This window comes from Mus caroli, chromosome 3 (genome assembly GCF_900094665.2).
Source record: "Mus caroli chromosome 3, CAROLI_EIJ_v1.1, whole genome shotgun sequence".
NCBI lineage: Eukaryota > Metazoa > Chordata > Mammalia > Rodentia > Muridae > Mus > Mus caroli.
Window position 1 is genome coordinate 98182528 of NC_034572.1, and position 14320 is coordinate 98196847.

Here is a 14320-nt window from a genome sequence, read left to right on the forward strand (position 1 = left end):
TAGAATTGTCGTAACTCTCACATCAGCTGTCATGTCTTCACTTTCTTATTTCAGACACTAAGGTTTGCTCTGTCAATTGTTCATATTTTCAAAATCTTGACTTTAGTCATTTCTTCTATGGCTTTTCTATTTTGTATTTCATTATCTCTGCTCTTTTTTTTTTTTTCCTAAGATTTATTTATTATATGTAAGTACACTGTAGCTGTCTTCAGACACTCCAGAAGAGGGCACCAGATCTCGCTACGGATGGTTGTGAGCCACCATGTGGTTGCTGGGATTTGAACTCTGGACCTTCGGAAGAGCAGTCGGGTGCTCTTACCCACTGAGCCATCTCACCAGCCCCATTATCTCTGCTCTTATCATCACTCTCCCTTCCTTTTGTTGACTTTGGCTTTAGCTTTTCCCTTTTGTTATTCCTTCAAGTACAAAGTTTAGAATTCTCAGGTGACTGGTTTCCCTCTTAGCTTTCATCACATCCTGTAAGCTTTGGTATGTTGTATCTTCATTTTTATTGATTCCAGATATGTTCTCAATTCCACTGTAATTCCTATTTTCAGCCACTTGTTATTTAAAGGAGCACTGTTCTAATTTCCACATATTTGTAGATTTTTCTGCTTTTCTTCTGTTATTAATACATTTCACTATAGTCAGATACTTCATATACTTAAATTTTTTTAATTTGTTAAAGAGACTGTGTTTGTGACCTGAGAATGTATGAGGATGTGTTTGCCTATATTGTTGTGTAGAGAGCACTGTATTTAACTGCTAGCTCCATTTGGTCTATTATGTTATTAAAGTTCTCTGTTTCAGGCTGGGCAGTGATGCATGCCTTAAATCCCAGAACTTGGGAGGGAGAGGCAGGCAGGTCTCTGTGGGTTTTAGACTAGTTTGATCTACATAATAGAGTTCTATGACAGCTAGATAGGAGACCATTTTTTTCAAAAAAAAAAAAAAAAAAAAACCTTTCTCTTCTCTTCTCTTCTCTTCTCTTCTCTTCTCTAATCTCTCCTCCCTCCCTCCCTCTCTCGCTCTTTCTTTCTTTTCCTTCCTTCCTTGTGCTTAATTTCTTCTTCTTTATGAGTAGAATACCTCTATAAAGAGATACCGATATCTGATGATCTATTTACCACTGATGGGCACTGGGGCTATTTCACAATTTTGGCTATTATAACTAAAGAAGCTAAGAACTTATAAGTTTTTAAATAGATATATTTAAATGTATATTGGGTTAATGCCTAAGAATGAAAGTGCTGAATCATATGGGAATAGCATATTTTAACTTTATTATTAAATTTATATTTAATATTATTAAATGTATATTTAATTTTACATGTAAATATCAAATTATTTTTCTAAGATGAATCATTCTACATTCCCACAAACAAATAATAAGGACCATAGCTGATTTATTAATATAAATCTTTACATGTAGAAATTCTTTTTTGAAGGTTACCGGTGAAATTTCCTAAATCCTAAAAAATAAATTAAGTTGATAAGGAAAATGGGATAAAGTACATTATAGTTCTGTGAGAATTAGTCTTAACAATTTGATGTAGAGCTTATTGGTTTAAAGAACCTGACTGCTATCAACTGAAAGTAAGAGTGGACAAAACTGTAAGGCAGTATCAACTGTTCAAGCTGGGATCTGCAGACAATAGGACAGCAGCACCTGTGAGAGCACCATTTAAAAGCCATTCAGGCTGGGCCACAGATCTCCCTAGACTGCGCTACAGCACCACAGTGGATTCTCACTCTTTTGTTTGTTTGTTTTGTTTTGTTTTGTTTTCAGTTATTTTTATTAGATATTGTCTTCATTTACATTTCTAATACTATCCCCAAAGCCCCCTATAACCTCCCCCTGCCCTGCTCTCCAACCCCCTCACTCCCACTTCCTGGCCCTGGCATTCCCCTGTACTGGGGCATATGATCTTCGCAATACCAAGGGCCTCTCCTCCCATTGATGGCTGACTAGGTCATCCTCTGCTACATATGCAGCTAGAGCCACAGCTCTGGGGGTTACTGGTTAGTCCATATTGTTGTTCCTCCTATAGGGTTGCAGCCTCAGAAGAAGAAAAAGAATGCTGATCACCAAAAACTACCCCGATTCAGTTGCCCGCACCTGCATTGCCTCTCTGACTGCTCTTGTGAATATCACCATGAAAAGAGCAGGGAGATCCTGGGATGCATTATGGTCTATCTAAACAGTGGTATAGGCACGCTAAGGAAATAGGAGGAATTATGTGTATAATAATATTACGGTTTTCAAGACCTGATGCAGGTGAAGAAAAACAGAAACAAAAGCAAAGCACCACCATGTGTCATGAACCTATTTTTATAAAACAAACATTGTGTAGGTAAGTAGATCCATGTTATGCCTATGAGTGGATCTATATAGAATTTATATACAGAGGAGAAAGCTTAAAAGGATCGCCTTTAGGAAGAGAAACAAAGGAGCCATTACCCTGGCTTTGTTTCCTTCTGTTTGAAAGCCATGTTAATGAATTAATTTTATTAATATAAAATAAAAATTTGTGGGAATGAAAAAATAAAAAATAAAAATAAAAGCAATTCAGTCTTACTGGCGGCTACTCCCTACAAGTGTGTTTGCAAGGCCCTGTCTGCTAATGGTGGGTCTTTCTTACAAAAGCAACATCAATATGATCATATGCATAACTATGCTTCATACAAATTCTATGGGGTACCATTTCAAGAAATAGCAGATTTTGAAAGCTAAGTCCTTAAATTGGCAGTTTCAAGACAGGACTGCATGTAATGCTATTAGCCTTGCTGGGAGAGCTGGAGGTTACTTATTTGAATACCACCCAGTAAAATCCCCTAGCATTTCCTACTATGAAAATATTTGCTATAAAGTTCAATCCTTCATAAACACTGTAGCAGAAAAAAAATGCAAAAAGAAGGAGTAAATATTGTAGAACACTACTATATAATAATTTGAAATTCTGATGTAAAAGCATTAGATATTTCAAGGTAAAATCAAACTCAAAAGAAACGTAAAATATTTTCATCATAAAAATTATATGATACAATCTGTAATCTAATTCCAATGTGAAGACATTTTCAAACAGTCTCTTTATTTATTTTTTGTTTGTTTTGGTTTTCCTAGACAGGGTTTCTCTGTGTAACCCTGGCTGTTCTGGAACTCACTCTGAAGACCAGGCTGGCTCTGAACTCAGAAATCTGCCTGCCTCTGCCTCCCAAGTGCTGGGATTAAAGGTGTGCGCCATCACTGCCTGGCCTTAAACAGTCTTTTAAGAAGCTGCGAATGTCACTACAAAGCCAAAGAAAAAGTTCTATATCTAGAAATATTTGTCAAGACCAAAAGTTATCAAATAATACAATGGATGTTTAATATGTCTTATACTTTCATTTTGGGAGTGAAAAAAAATCATAGTTTATATCATCAAATCTAGAGAACTTTTTCTGAAATAAGGTCTTGTTCTACAGCCCATGCTGCTCTTAAATTTGTTGGCATCAAGTTCTGATTACAGACATGAGCCACATACATGGTTTAAATTAGTTACTTTGCACTTACATTGTACTAACATTCCATTTTAAAACAGATTTCCCCTATTAAGTGTCTGTATTGAGTAGAGATCATTTACAAGTCATTAAAATCTTGTTAGTTCATAATAATGAAATATTAGACCAAAGCATACTAACTTTCTTCCTGTAGCACAGGATTCCCTATGCAGCACTCTGTCCTACATCACAATATTTGTAGCTGTTTATTACTGTTACATCAACCAAGTGCAGCAGCTATTTGGGCTCCTAAGATACTGGATTCATTTGGCATTTTTCATAGACAACCACAGGTGATACCATGATTAAACTGTAATTTCTCAGTTTGTCATGAGCTGTATGTCTCCTACTCCTCACTGAGTACTGGTTCTAGATCAAGAATACAACCATAAACTCCCTCAAGATCCCTTCCCGGAGAGTATGTTTTCTGAGACCATTATCATTACCAATTCTTTGACAGTCAGGATCCAGAAAAGAGAAAGAAAAAGTCATAGGATGGTTTGAACAGGGAAGGTTTAAAGAGCTAATAACAGTATTTACAGAGAATTAACTGAGATTTAACAAGAATTCTAAGGTAACTCAAAAAAAAAAACAAACAAACAAACAAACAAAAAAAAAACAAAAAAAACCCACCAACTTATATCTGAGGAAGAATACCCAAGTGGCAACAGCCTGCCATGGAGGAACACTCCTAAAACTGTTTCAGATCTCATTGAAACAGATGTGCTAACAGTCTACTGAGTGAACAATCTTGCTGGATTGCTTAGAGACAGTGCTGGTTCAGGGGTCAAGGCTGGAAGTGAGTCAGAACAGTCTAGAGTTCTAACCTGATTGACCAGCAAGCTGCCCATGGGAATGGTAGTGGGTAAAGGGTGTTTTGGGTTTTTTTTTNTTTTTNTTTTTTTTTTTTTTTTTTTTTTTTTTTGGCTTTTCGAGACAGGGTTTCTCTGTATAGCCCTGGCTGTCCTGGAACTCACTTTGTAGACCAGGCTGGCCTCGAACTCAGAAATCTGCCTGTCTCTGCCTCCCAAGTGCTCGGATTAGTTAACAGAAAACTAACTAGAACAGTTGTTGAACTTGCCAGAAACCTCTTGTAGGTGCTACTGTATCAATCAAGGACCATGCTTGATCCACTGAGGAAGGTGGCTTGATCCTCCAAAAGTGTCACAATGTAACAATTGGTAGTATCACAGTAGAACTCAGGAAGTTACTAATGAGGGTGCTGCAGTTTATGCTGACAAGCACCTCACTGGCATCACTGAAATCCCACTGAGAGCTGACTGATGGGTACTGCTGAAATTAACTGGATATCATTTTGCAAAGCAAGAACAAAAAGACCAAAACAAGCTCAAACCAATGGAAGAAGCCTGTTCTTTTTCCAGAATCCGTCCTGTGCCCTCTAGTGACAAAGCTTAGCACTGTACTGGAGGGTAGAAGAACAATGTCCCAATATTACAGGTAGCAGGCAGGAAATATTAATTTGGCATGGGTTGTAAGGTAAAAACCACTCTCTCTTTCTGGAAGAGAAGTTACATGCATATTCCCTGGTCCTTTGAGGCCTTGATTCATTTAACTTCGTTTGAGTGGGGTCTCTCTGCTCAGAGTGCTTAGAATTCAAATGTCTCCAAGCCCTGAGTAACCATTGGGAATGGTTAACTCTATAGTCTCCAAAGAGTTCTCCAGATACTTCAGACTTCTTGAATCTATATTTCTATTATCTCTGCTCAGGGCCTGCCATATTCTGCCCTGCTCTCCTTGATGCTGGGGTATAGAAAATACCTTATAGCACAGTCTCTTCCTCTCTGAAGGACCATGATACTGTTCTACTATATAGTCCAGCATCTCCCACAAGAATGCCTGTCTGTTTGCACACCATGCTTCGACCTGCCTACACCTCTCTTCTTCTAATGACCTCAGGTTTTAGTCAGTAAATTCCTCTTTGTGGCTTCTGTGTAATTATGGTATGTCTGCATAATGTTTTAAGCATTTATATGCTTTCTAGTACAACCAGATATTTAGACTCATTTATACTTTTATTGTCTCAGACCCGTTATCAGAATTTTCTCCACACAGATCTGGAATCTTTTAGTAAGAATGGTATTTAAAGAACAGATGTGACCAGTCAGTTTGCTAAATGCTACTAATGTATCATTGTTTCCAGGTTCAGGAAGGAATTTTTAGACATTTCAGTTTGTAAGCAGGCTAAGAAGTCCTATTAAGCTCTGAAAGGCTGCAACTCCTTGCATTCTATGGACTAAAACTATTTAGATTGTAGGTTCTTTCTAGGACAAAATACCAAAGTATGGAGAAATGCAAACCCGAGATAATAAAGCAAACTAACAGGCAACAAATGAGATGGGGCAGAGGACAGTAAGGAAGACAGTCTTAGAAGTACATCTTTATTTTTCCATAATGTATTTTATCAAGGGAAGAGAGAACTGGACATCTATGAAACTTAAAAGCATTATCCTGAGAAGTCCACAACAGAGTTAGAAGTAGAAGAGATAATTAGCTTTGTAGCCTCCTTTATAACTGGTGTCCATTAGCTGAGTGCATTCCTTCCTCATTCCTAACATTTAGCCTTTCTGTTCTCCTGTGAGTTTGATGGTGGGTAAGTGCATAAAATATATTCCAACAGTGAAAGTGTAAATACAGTTTGGAGCTACACAGCTTCCATTCCAAATGGCTATTCAAACTGTTTAGAAGTTCAGGGAAATGTACAGACTCTGGGCCTGGTTAATTTGAGTGAATGATTTGTTTTTCAAGTTTTTTATAATACTCTTTTTTAAGTAGAGAGAAGAGGAAAAGATAATATTAGATGATGAGGAAAGGTGGAATGCAATTAAAAGGACACGTGCATCCTGATGGAGGATGGGAAGCCAATTGTGTTTACAGTTTCAACTCTGTTGTGCTTCCTTTGTGTGGTGGGTCACTGAATACAGCTGCAGTTGAGTAGAAATGTGTAAACTCTAAGCAAAGCTCCATGGCTGTAGGATGGCTATCCTAACTGAATCAAGTTATTGACACACATTAAGTTAGGGATTGGGCAAGTGTTTGAGTGGATACGTTAATCTGACTGTATGATATGTTTATTTATGAGTTTTAATAAAGTGATGGTATAAAATAAATAAAATGCTATCCTGAGTTGTTCATCAGACATAATGGTAACTTAAGTTACTTAAGATGTAATGAAAATCAGATTGCTATAAAAATCTTTTTAAGCAAGGTTTTGTGCCAGGAACCAATTGGATAACTGCTTGCTATGGTTAACATAGTTGAGGAAAGAAAATAAGATCCCAAATTTAATATCTATCCAAATGAACAAAGTACAAAAGCCACAACTGCTAAAAACTTTTCTTGGGAAACCTAGCATAGAACAAGCTTTAAGCAATCATAATTAGAGAAGAAGAGGAGGAGGAGGACAAAAGAAGGAAGAATGAAGAAAGAAGAAGAAAGAAAAGAAAAAGAAGGAGGAGGGGATTGGTAGTAAGTCAAGGTTCTAAATTCTGTTATTTCACTCTTTATTTCTATGCAATGCTCTTTGTTGGGAGAGATGGAGGGAAGCTGAAGAAGGGAAAATAAGCTAAGCAGGAAAAGGATCTAAGTATAGAGGAACTGTAATTTTGAAAGCACAATGATTTGGTGAGAGACTGGTCATTATGTAAGAGTAAACAAAGAAAGGCAACCAAGACCTGCAGAATGAAAGGTAGTATCCAAAAGGATCTACAGATAAACTGAAAAGGAAAACTGTAGTGCTTGGAGTGAGAATGGTCCCATAGGACGCTGTACTTCACTGCTTGGTGTCCAGCTGGTGGAACTTTAGGGAAGAATTAAGAGGTGTGGCCTTGTTGAGAAAGTGTGTCATAGGGAGGGGGTTTGGTGATTCAAAAGCCCAGGTTATTCAGACAATTCTTGTGTGCTCTCCCTCTCCCCTCAACCTCCGCCTCTAATTTGTGGATACATAAAAGCTCTTAGCTACTGATCCAGCACCATGCCTGCTCCCTCTATGATGGTCACAGACTAAGTCTGAAACAGTAAGTAACCCCCAATGAAAAGTTTTCTTGCATAAGTTGCCTTGATCATGTCTCTTCACAGCAAGAAATGTAACTAAGATACTAAATGTAACTAAAAGAATGCATTCATATGTGTTTGTTTGCTGCTTTTTATTCTTCCCCAGCCCATACTAACTAAAGCCAAAACTCAGTATGCATGATTTCTCAACAACAAAGCCCATCAGTGCATCAATATCCAGATTCTGTACTAAGACCTATAACTAAATAAAAATTCAAAATAGATTATACACAGAAGGAAATACTTGCTTTCCTTTCCTCACTGGGAAAGGGGTAGATTTTATAGTCAGTAATGTTTGAATTAATTGGTTTTAGTGCCTAAGGCTTTCAAATTTTACTTTTTGGAATAAAATCTAGTTAAGAACAGGTAAACAGGAGCTGTAGCAATGATGCAGCAGTTAAGAGCATTGGCTGTCCTCACCTGGATCCAAGTTTGAGCCCCAGCACACACATGACGTGCCCAGTTCACAACCATTTATAATGCCACTCCCAAGAGATCTGATGCCCTCTTCTGGCCTCAGAGGTCACTGCATGCATGTGATGCTCAGACATACATGCAGGAAAAGCATTCATGCATACAAAATAATAGAAAATTAAACATTTTCAACAGAACAGGTAAGTACATATTTTTAAATTGTAGTCCTCACTTTGTTGGAAGTCACAATATGGAGGCTTCAATTTTTTTTCTACTTAGAACTGAACACATACAAGCTTCAGGAGAACTTTCTTCACATTCAATTTTGTTTCATTCATGTCCCCAACATAGTCTTCACAATTTCATACAAAAATACATATTTTTATATTTGTAAGCATGTTCATGTACCTCAATGCATGAGAATATGAGTACATGTGTGTTGCTTGTGCATGTGTGTGCATGCATGAGTGTTTGTGTGTTTGTACATGTGCACACAGAAAGTGTGGAAGTCAGAGGACGGCTTGTGGGAGTTGGTTCTCTAGTTCTACTAGGTGGGTTATGAAAAGCATACTCAGACATGGCAGCAAGTACTTCTACCATTGCTCAAATCTTTTTTAAAATACACTTCACTAAATTATTTCTAGATATTTAATTAAGTCTCATTTCTCTATGCCAACATGCACTTACATGGGATGGTTCTCAAATAGAGATTATCTCTGATGACTTGCTGTAGTTTGTGGTCAATTGATCCTTTCTGAAACTGAAGACTCAGGTAGTGTCGCAAATCTTTATTTATAACTTTGCCTACAAAAAAGAGAGAGAGAAAAATAAACCCCAAAATATATGAGATATTCATTAAAATATATAAAATAGTAATCAAATATTTTTAAATCCTTTGGTTAATAACAGGACATGGAAATCAGTACAAGAAGGTAAATAATACCAAATTACTATAAGTACTATAATTAAAATAAATGACTGCAATATAATTTGGGTATAATTTTATGACACAGGAGAACATATAGAGCAGAGAATATAATGAACATTCAAAGTAATCTCATTCAGTCTCATGGCTTTAAATAACATCATATCCTAAAAGCTTCAAATTCAGATCATATGTTATCTTTATTTAACTCCTACTTCACTCATACATTGCAGATGGCATATCTGAAGATATCAGATAAGCACTTCAAATATCAGACAGACAAAACAAAACTCTTCCACCATCTACCCCAGTTTTTTCTCTCTTAGAACATAGCAGCACCACCAGCTGGAAGAACAATCCCAAATCTAAAAGCCATCCTTGATTTCTCTCCACCTCTGTCTTCTAGGCCTATCAGCAATTTTTTGTCAGCTTTCAAATCATATACCAGTTTCATCTATGGCATTCTAATCTAATCTACAACCATCATTTCTCATCTGGAAACACCCTTCTAATAGCTTCCCTTTATTCATTGTGTCTCCTTTCTTCCTAGGCCTCACATAGTCACCAGAGTGAGATGTAAAACAGATGAGGTCATTTAGTATGTGTAAAAATGCCCCCATCCCCATGACTTTCTATTGCACTTGAAATAAAATCCAAAACATTGCTCAGGATGCAGTAGACCTCACATGTTCCAGCTTTGGCAAGCTCTAATTCTAATTAATTTATTCTTCACAAAAACAAAAAACAAAAACAAAAACAAAAAACAAAAACAAAAACAAAAAACAAACCCACTACCTGTCCCTGGCAGAACAGTAGTCTACTTGTTGATTCCTAAATACAGTGTGAATAAGTAAGACAGTCAAATGTTTTCTGTTATTTCTTTGGAAGTAGGAAATAGGAACAGTAAACAGAAGGTTGCAGAAATCTCAAAGCTATAATTTGCAACAAAGACAAGTTTAAGTGAAAAAGCAGCATAAACATTGTTCATTAGACAAGACTGTAGATAATTAGAAAAGATCAAGGCTCAGACAAACAGATTATCCCATTGCATAAGAAATGACTAGCGGACTACATTGAGCTTTATTTGGAACAACATATTCACATTAAGGCTTCATAACAAAAGCTTACTATTGATCAGTTTATCCTTTTATCTACTATTCCATAAAACTGCATCTCTAATTTTTTGTTCTTTTCTACTACATATAAATACACAGAACCTACACAGCAACATAACCAGGAAATCAACTTCTTTTTAAACTTCAGAGATAACATTTAGCTTATTGTAATAAACACAAACCAGAACAATTCCCTTGTCTTAACAAAAATAGACATGGAGGAAGGGGGGAAGGAACCACTGTGATGACAACAAACAAGTTTGAAGATATTTACAATGATGGACATAGAACAACCCCTATCTTACAGTCCAGGCACATAGGGTCCACTAACTCACCCCAATTCAAAATCATTTTGTCTTTTTATTTATACTCCATCATGTGCTCATTGCTGAGCAGCTGAAAAAAACTAATATATAATCAATACTGCTCAAGACTCATTGAATGCAAATCAACCTCATAATGAGTGCATGAAGTATTTTTACAATTTGGTAAGGGAGTCTCAAGTTCTTTGTAAATATTAGACTCTAGCTTTGGAGGATTGTAACTACATGGCTGAAACTTTCAGATATTTGGATAGGCTTAAAAAAAGATTTATTTATTTTATATATGTGAGTACACTATCACTGATTTCAGACACACCAGAAGAGCATGTTGGATCCCATTACAGGTGGCTGTGAGCCATCATGTGGTTGCTAGGAATTGAACTCAGGACCTCTGGAAGAGCGGTCAGTGCTCTTAACTGCTGAGCCATTTCTCCAGCTCTTGGATAGATAGGCATTTTTGAATGAACAGAAATGTGTCCACTTCTTTTCATTTAAAACAGTAACATGAGTGCCAAAATACAAAACTTGACTCACCAACATATCTTCTGGGAAAGATTTAGTCTTGGTAAAAGGAAATATAGGTATAACTAAAAAAGATAATTTGAGTCAATACTTTAGCTTTTCTTAAACTCAAAACCTCTAAGATATGGCATAATTTAGAGATAACTATAAAATGCTTAAAATCTAGGTTAGATTTTAAGTTATAGAAGTAATGTCTGTTAGCTTAGAGATAATTAAAAGATAAAGCCACAATAAAGTTCAAAATCATGAATTATCTTGCATGATGGGTTTCTTAAGGGAAAACGAAGTTAACCCAATCTTATTCTAAGGGCCTTTGATGTTTTTAAAAACCTGTTAGCACAGAAAAGGCTAAACTTAAAGAATAATGCCCATAATTATCAGAACTGGAATCACACTAGGTTTTACCATCAACTCCTACTGGTATGGGCAGTCACAAAGAAAAGGATGAGACAACTGCAATCCAAAATGCATTTTAAATAAAATGTGCAACTAGACACTGAATGTAGCATTCCTGTTTAGCATCACTAAAACTGAAAATCATATCTGCAAACATTTTTAGAAACTCTAAGTTTTTGTTCTTATTTTATTTGTATGAGTGTTTTGTCTGCATGTATGTATTTATGTGCATCACATGTGTCCTGGAGTTGGAAGAGGCAAAAAGAGGGTCTCAGATCTCCTGGAACTAGAGTTATGGATGGTTGTGAGGCACCATGTAGGTGTTGGGAACCAAACCAGGGTACTCTGCAAAGGCAGTAAGTGCTTTTAACTGATGAGACAAGTCTCCAGTCCCTTCATCATTGCTTCTTGACAATCTAAAGAATAAAGTGATTGTTTCTTCTATGTAATTTCAAAGAATTAAAAAAAAATCTTAAATAGGTAGTTTACTAATGATTATCAGAAGGCCAACAAATATATTAATCCCCAAGGACACTGTTGTCCTACAGAGATGGCTCAGCAGTTAAGAGCACTTGTTGCTCTTGCAAATCACCCACATGGTGGCACACAGCTGCCTGTAATTCCAGTTCCTGATCCTAAGCCTTCTTATGACTTCTATAGGTACTGTATGATCCTGGTGTATAATATATAATGCAGGCACATCTATATATGATCTCTGTCTGTCTGTCTGTCTGTCTGTCTGTCTGTCTGTCTGTCTGTCTGTCTCTCTCTCTCCCTCCTCCCCTCTCCTCCTTCTCCTCCCCCTCTCCCTTCCTTTCTTACCCACCTCCCCCCACCCCCCAGGTTAATTCACAGAACCTTGACATCTTAAGGGAATGAAAAAAAATCTCCCTGAGGCTAATGTAAATGTTATTAAACAAATACAAACAAAAGATTCTTTATAATGTGAACACTCTTACCTAGCCAGCCTATGCAAATTTTTTGCTCTTTGAATTCTATTCTTTGGTTTTTTTTATGAACAGTGAAACTGGTTTATAAAGTTTAAAAATATATACATCAGACAAATAGTTTGGCTAGATGAATGTCTGTAATTGGTATTTTAATTGTATAACAATATCCAGGCGGTCAAGTTTGAATATGCAAGTCCTTAGTCAGGAATTCACAGCTACAAATCCATAGTTACTGAATATCCGCAAACTCTGAATCACCACCAGTTCTCACTGAGAAATCAGTGAATAAAGCAACTGGCTATTATTTGGATTAACCCTGAGTCCCGTTGGCGTGGGTTCAGCATGCAAACAACTGTAAAGCAATCTACCCACACTTCATCATCTTTTTGACAAGGACAGTAAGGAGAATTTGTCAACTGCTTGCTAAAGTCAAGATACAACATGTCTTTACTATTTTCTAATCCAGAAGCAATTATAAAACAGGGGGTAGGGGGAGAGCAAAAATGAGGTCAGTTGGCATGTCTTGTTTCTTAGAAATCCATATTGACTCTGGGTGATAAGCTATTCTTTTCTAAATACTTGGAATTTGTTTTTAAATAATCTCTTCAACTTTTGTGAGTTTAGATTATAGTAGGGCAATAGACTTGTGTTTTCCCAGTCTATGAAGCACTTCTCTCCAGTCTCCAAGTTCTTCTTACATTCTCCTTCATGAAGTGTGTGTTGGGAGCAGGAGGATTAAAATAATTCTGAGGTCATGTCTGAGACTCTTCAACTCCAGAAGCCAATCCATTTAAGTCTTTTTAATAGTTCAAACTGAGCCCCTATCCGCTATGAAGTAAAGGCCTATTTTGAACTCCCAATCCTTTGGTTTCTGAGTGCTAAGATTACAGGTATGTACAGGTTTATTACAGGTATGTACCGGTTTATTACAGGTATGTACAGGTTTATTACAGGTATGTACCGGTTTATTCAGTGCTCTGGAAGGAATGGAACCCAGACAAGCACTCTACCAATTACACTACTTCCCCATTCCTCCTTAAAGTTTTGAAAATATAAATTTATTTAAAGTAAATTATGCTCTTTTTAAACAGATTTATGTATGTTCACCTTTATATATGGACCTGTGTGAGTCTACATGCACCACATGGGTGCCAGGCGCCCTGACCTTAGATTAGATTCCCTCAAACTCGTTACCTCTAAACTGTGAGCTGCCTCTAAACTAAATCTTATTCTTATCCAGTCCCACCACATAGCAGATGTTTAGCATAATGTCCAGCTTTCCTGTTTTATATTATTTTTAGTTTATACTGTTGAAAAAGTAACTTGTTCCTTCAAAGTTTTCTTAAATTATTACTTTGTTTAGTTTTTTTTTTAATTTTATATTTGATACACAATCTCTCTACACAGACTTGGCTGTCCTGAAACTCGCTATGTATATTAGGCTGGCCTTGAACTCCTTGAACTCACAGAGATTCACCTGCCTCTGCCTCCCAAGTGCTAGGATCCAAAGCATGTGCCATTATGCCTCTGGCTTCCTTCAAGATTATAACAGAAGTAAAAGAAGAATGATATAAGGTGGCTCAGTGGAAAAGAACTTGCCAGTAGGATCCAGGCTCTGAGTTTAAAAATCCCTGACTCCAAAAGTTGTTGGGTTTTTCTGCAAGGGGGGTGGGGGTGGGGGGGGGGATGGCCTATCTATTCACTCATTTTGTTCTTGAAACATCTCTGTTCCTTTTGAGATTTGGTCTTGAGGAAAATGCTTATACTGTTATGCTCACAGCTGCATGTATATTATATATTGGAAACAGAATCTTATTAAATAATGCAGACTCTCTAACTCCTGACTTTTCCAGATTGGCCTCCCTAATACTAAGATTACAGGTGTGCATCGTCAAAAGCAGACCGACCATGCATTTCTTCCTTCCTCCTCCTCCTCCTCCTCCTCTTCTCCTTTTTTTCTTTTCTTTTTCTTTCCTTTTCTTTTTCTTTTCTTTTTTTTTTTTTTTTTTTTTTTTTTAGAGACAGGGTTTCCTTATGTGTCATTTGCTCTGCTCAGCTAATGAC

At 36.8% G+C, this 14320-nt stretch overlaps 1 protein-coding gene across 1 annotated transcript in view; it reads right to left on the reverse strand.

Annotated features, from left to right (window-relative positions):
* The window catches only part of Magi3 (membrane associated guanylate kinase, WW and PDZ domain containing 3), a 192090-nt gene that overhangs the window by 85279 nt on the left and 92491 nt on the right, over window positions 1-14320 (reverse strand). The window contains exon 2 of the mRNA XM_021159113.2: window positions 8713-8829. Coding sequence (XP_021014772.1) covers window positions 8713-8829 — 117 coding nt within the window. The remainder of the gene's footprint in view (window positions 1-8712; window positions 8830-14320) is intronic.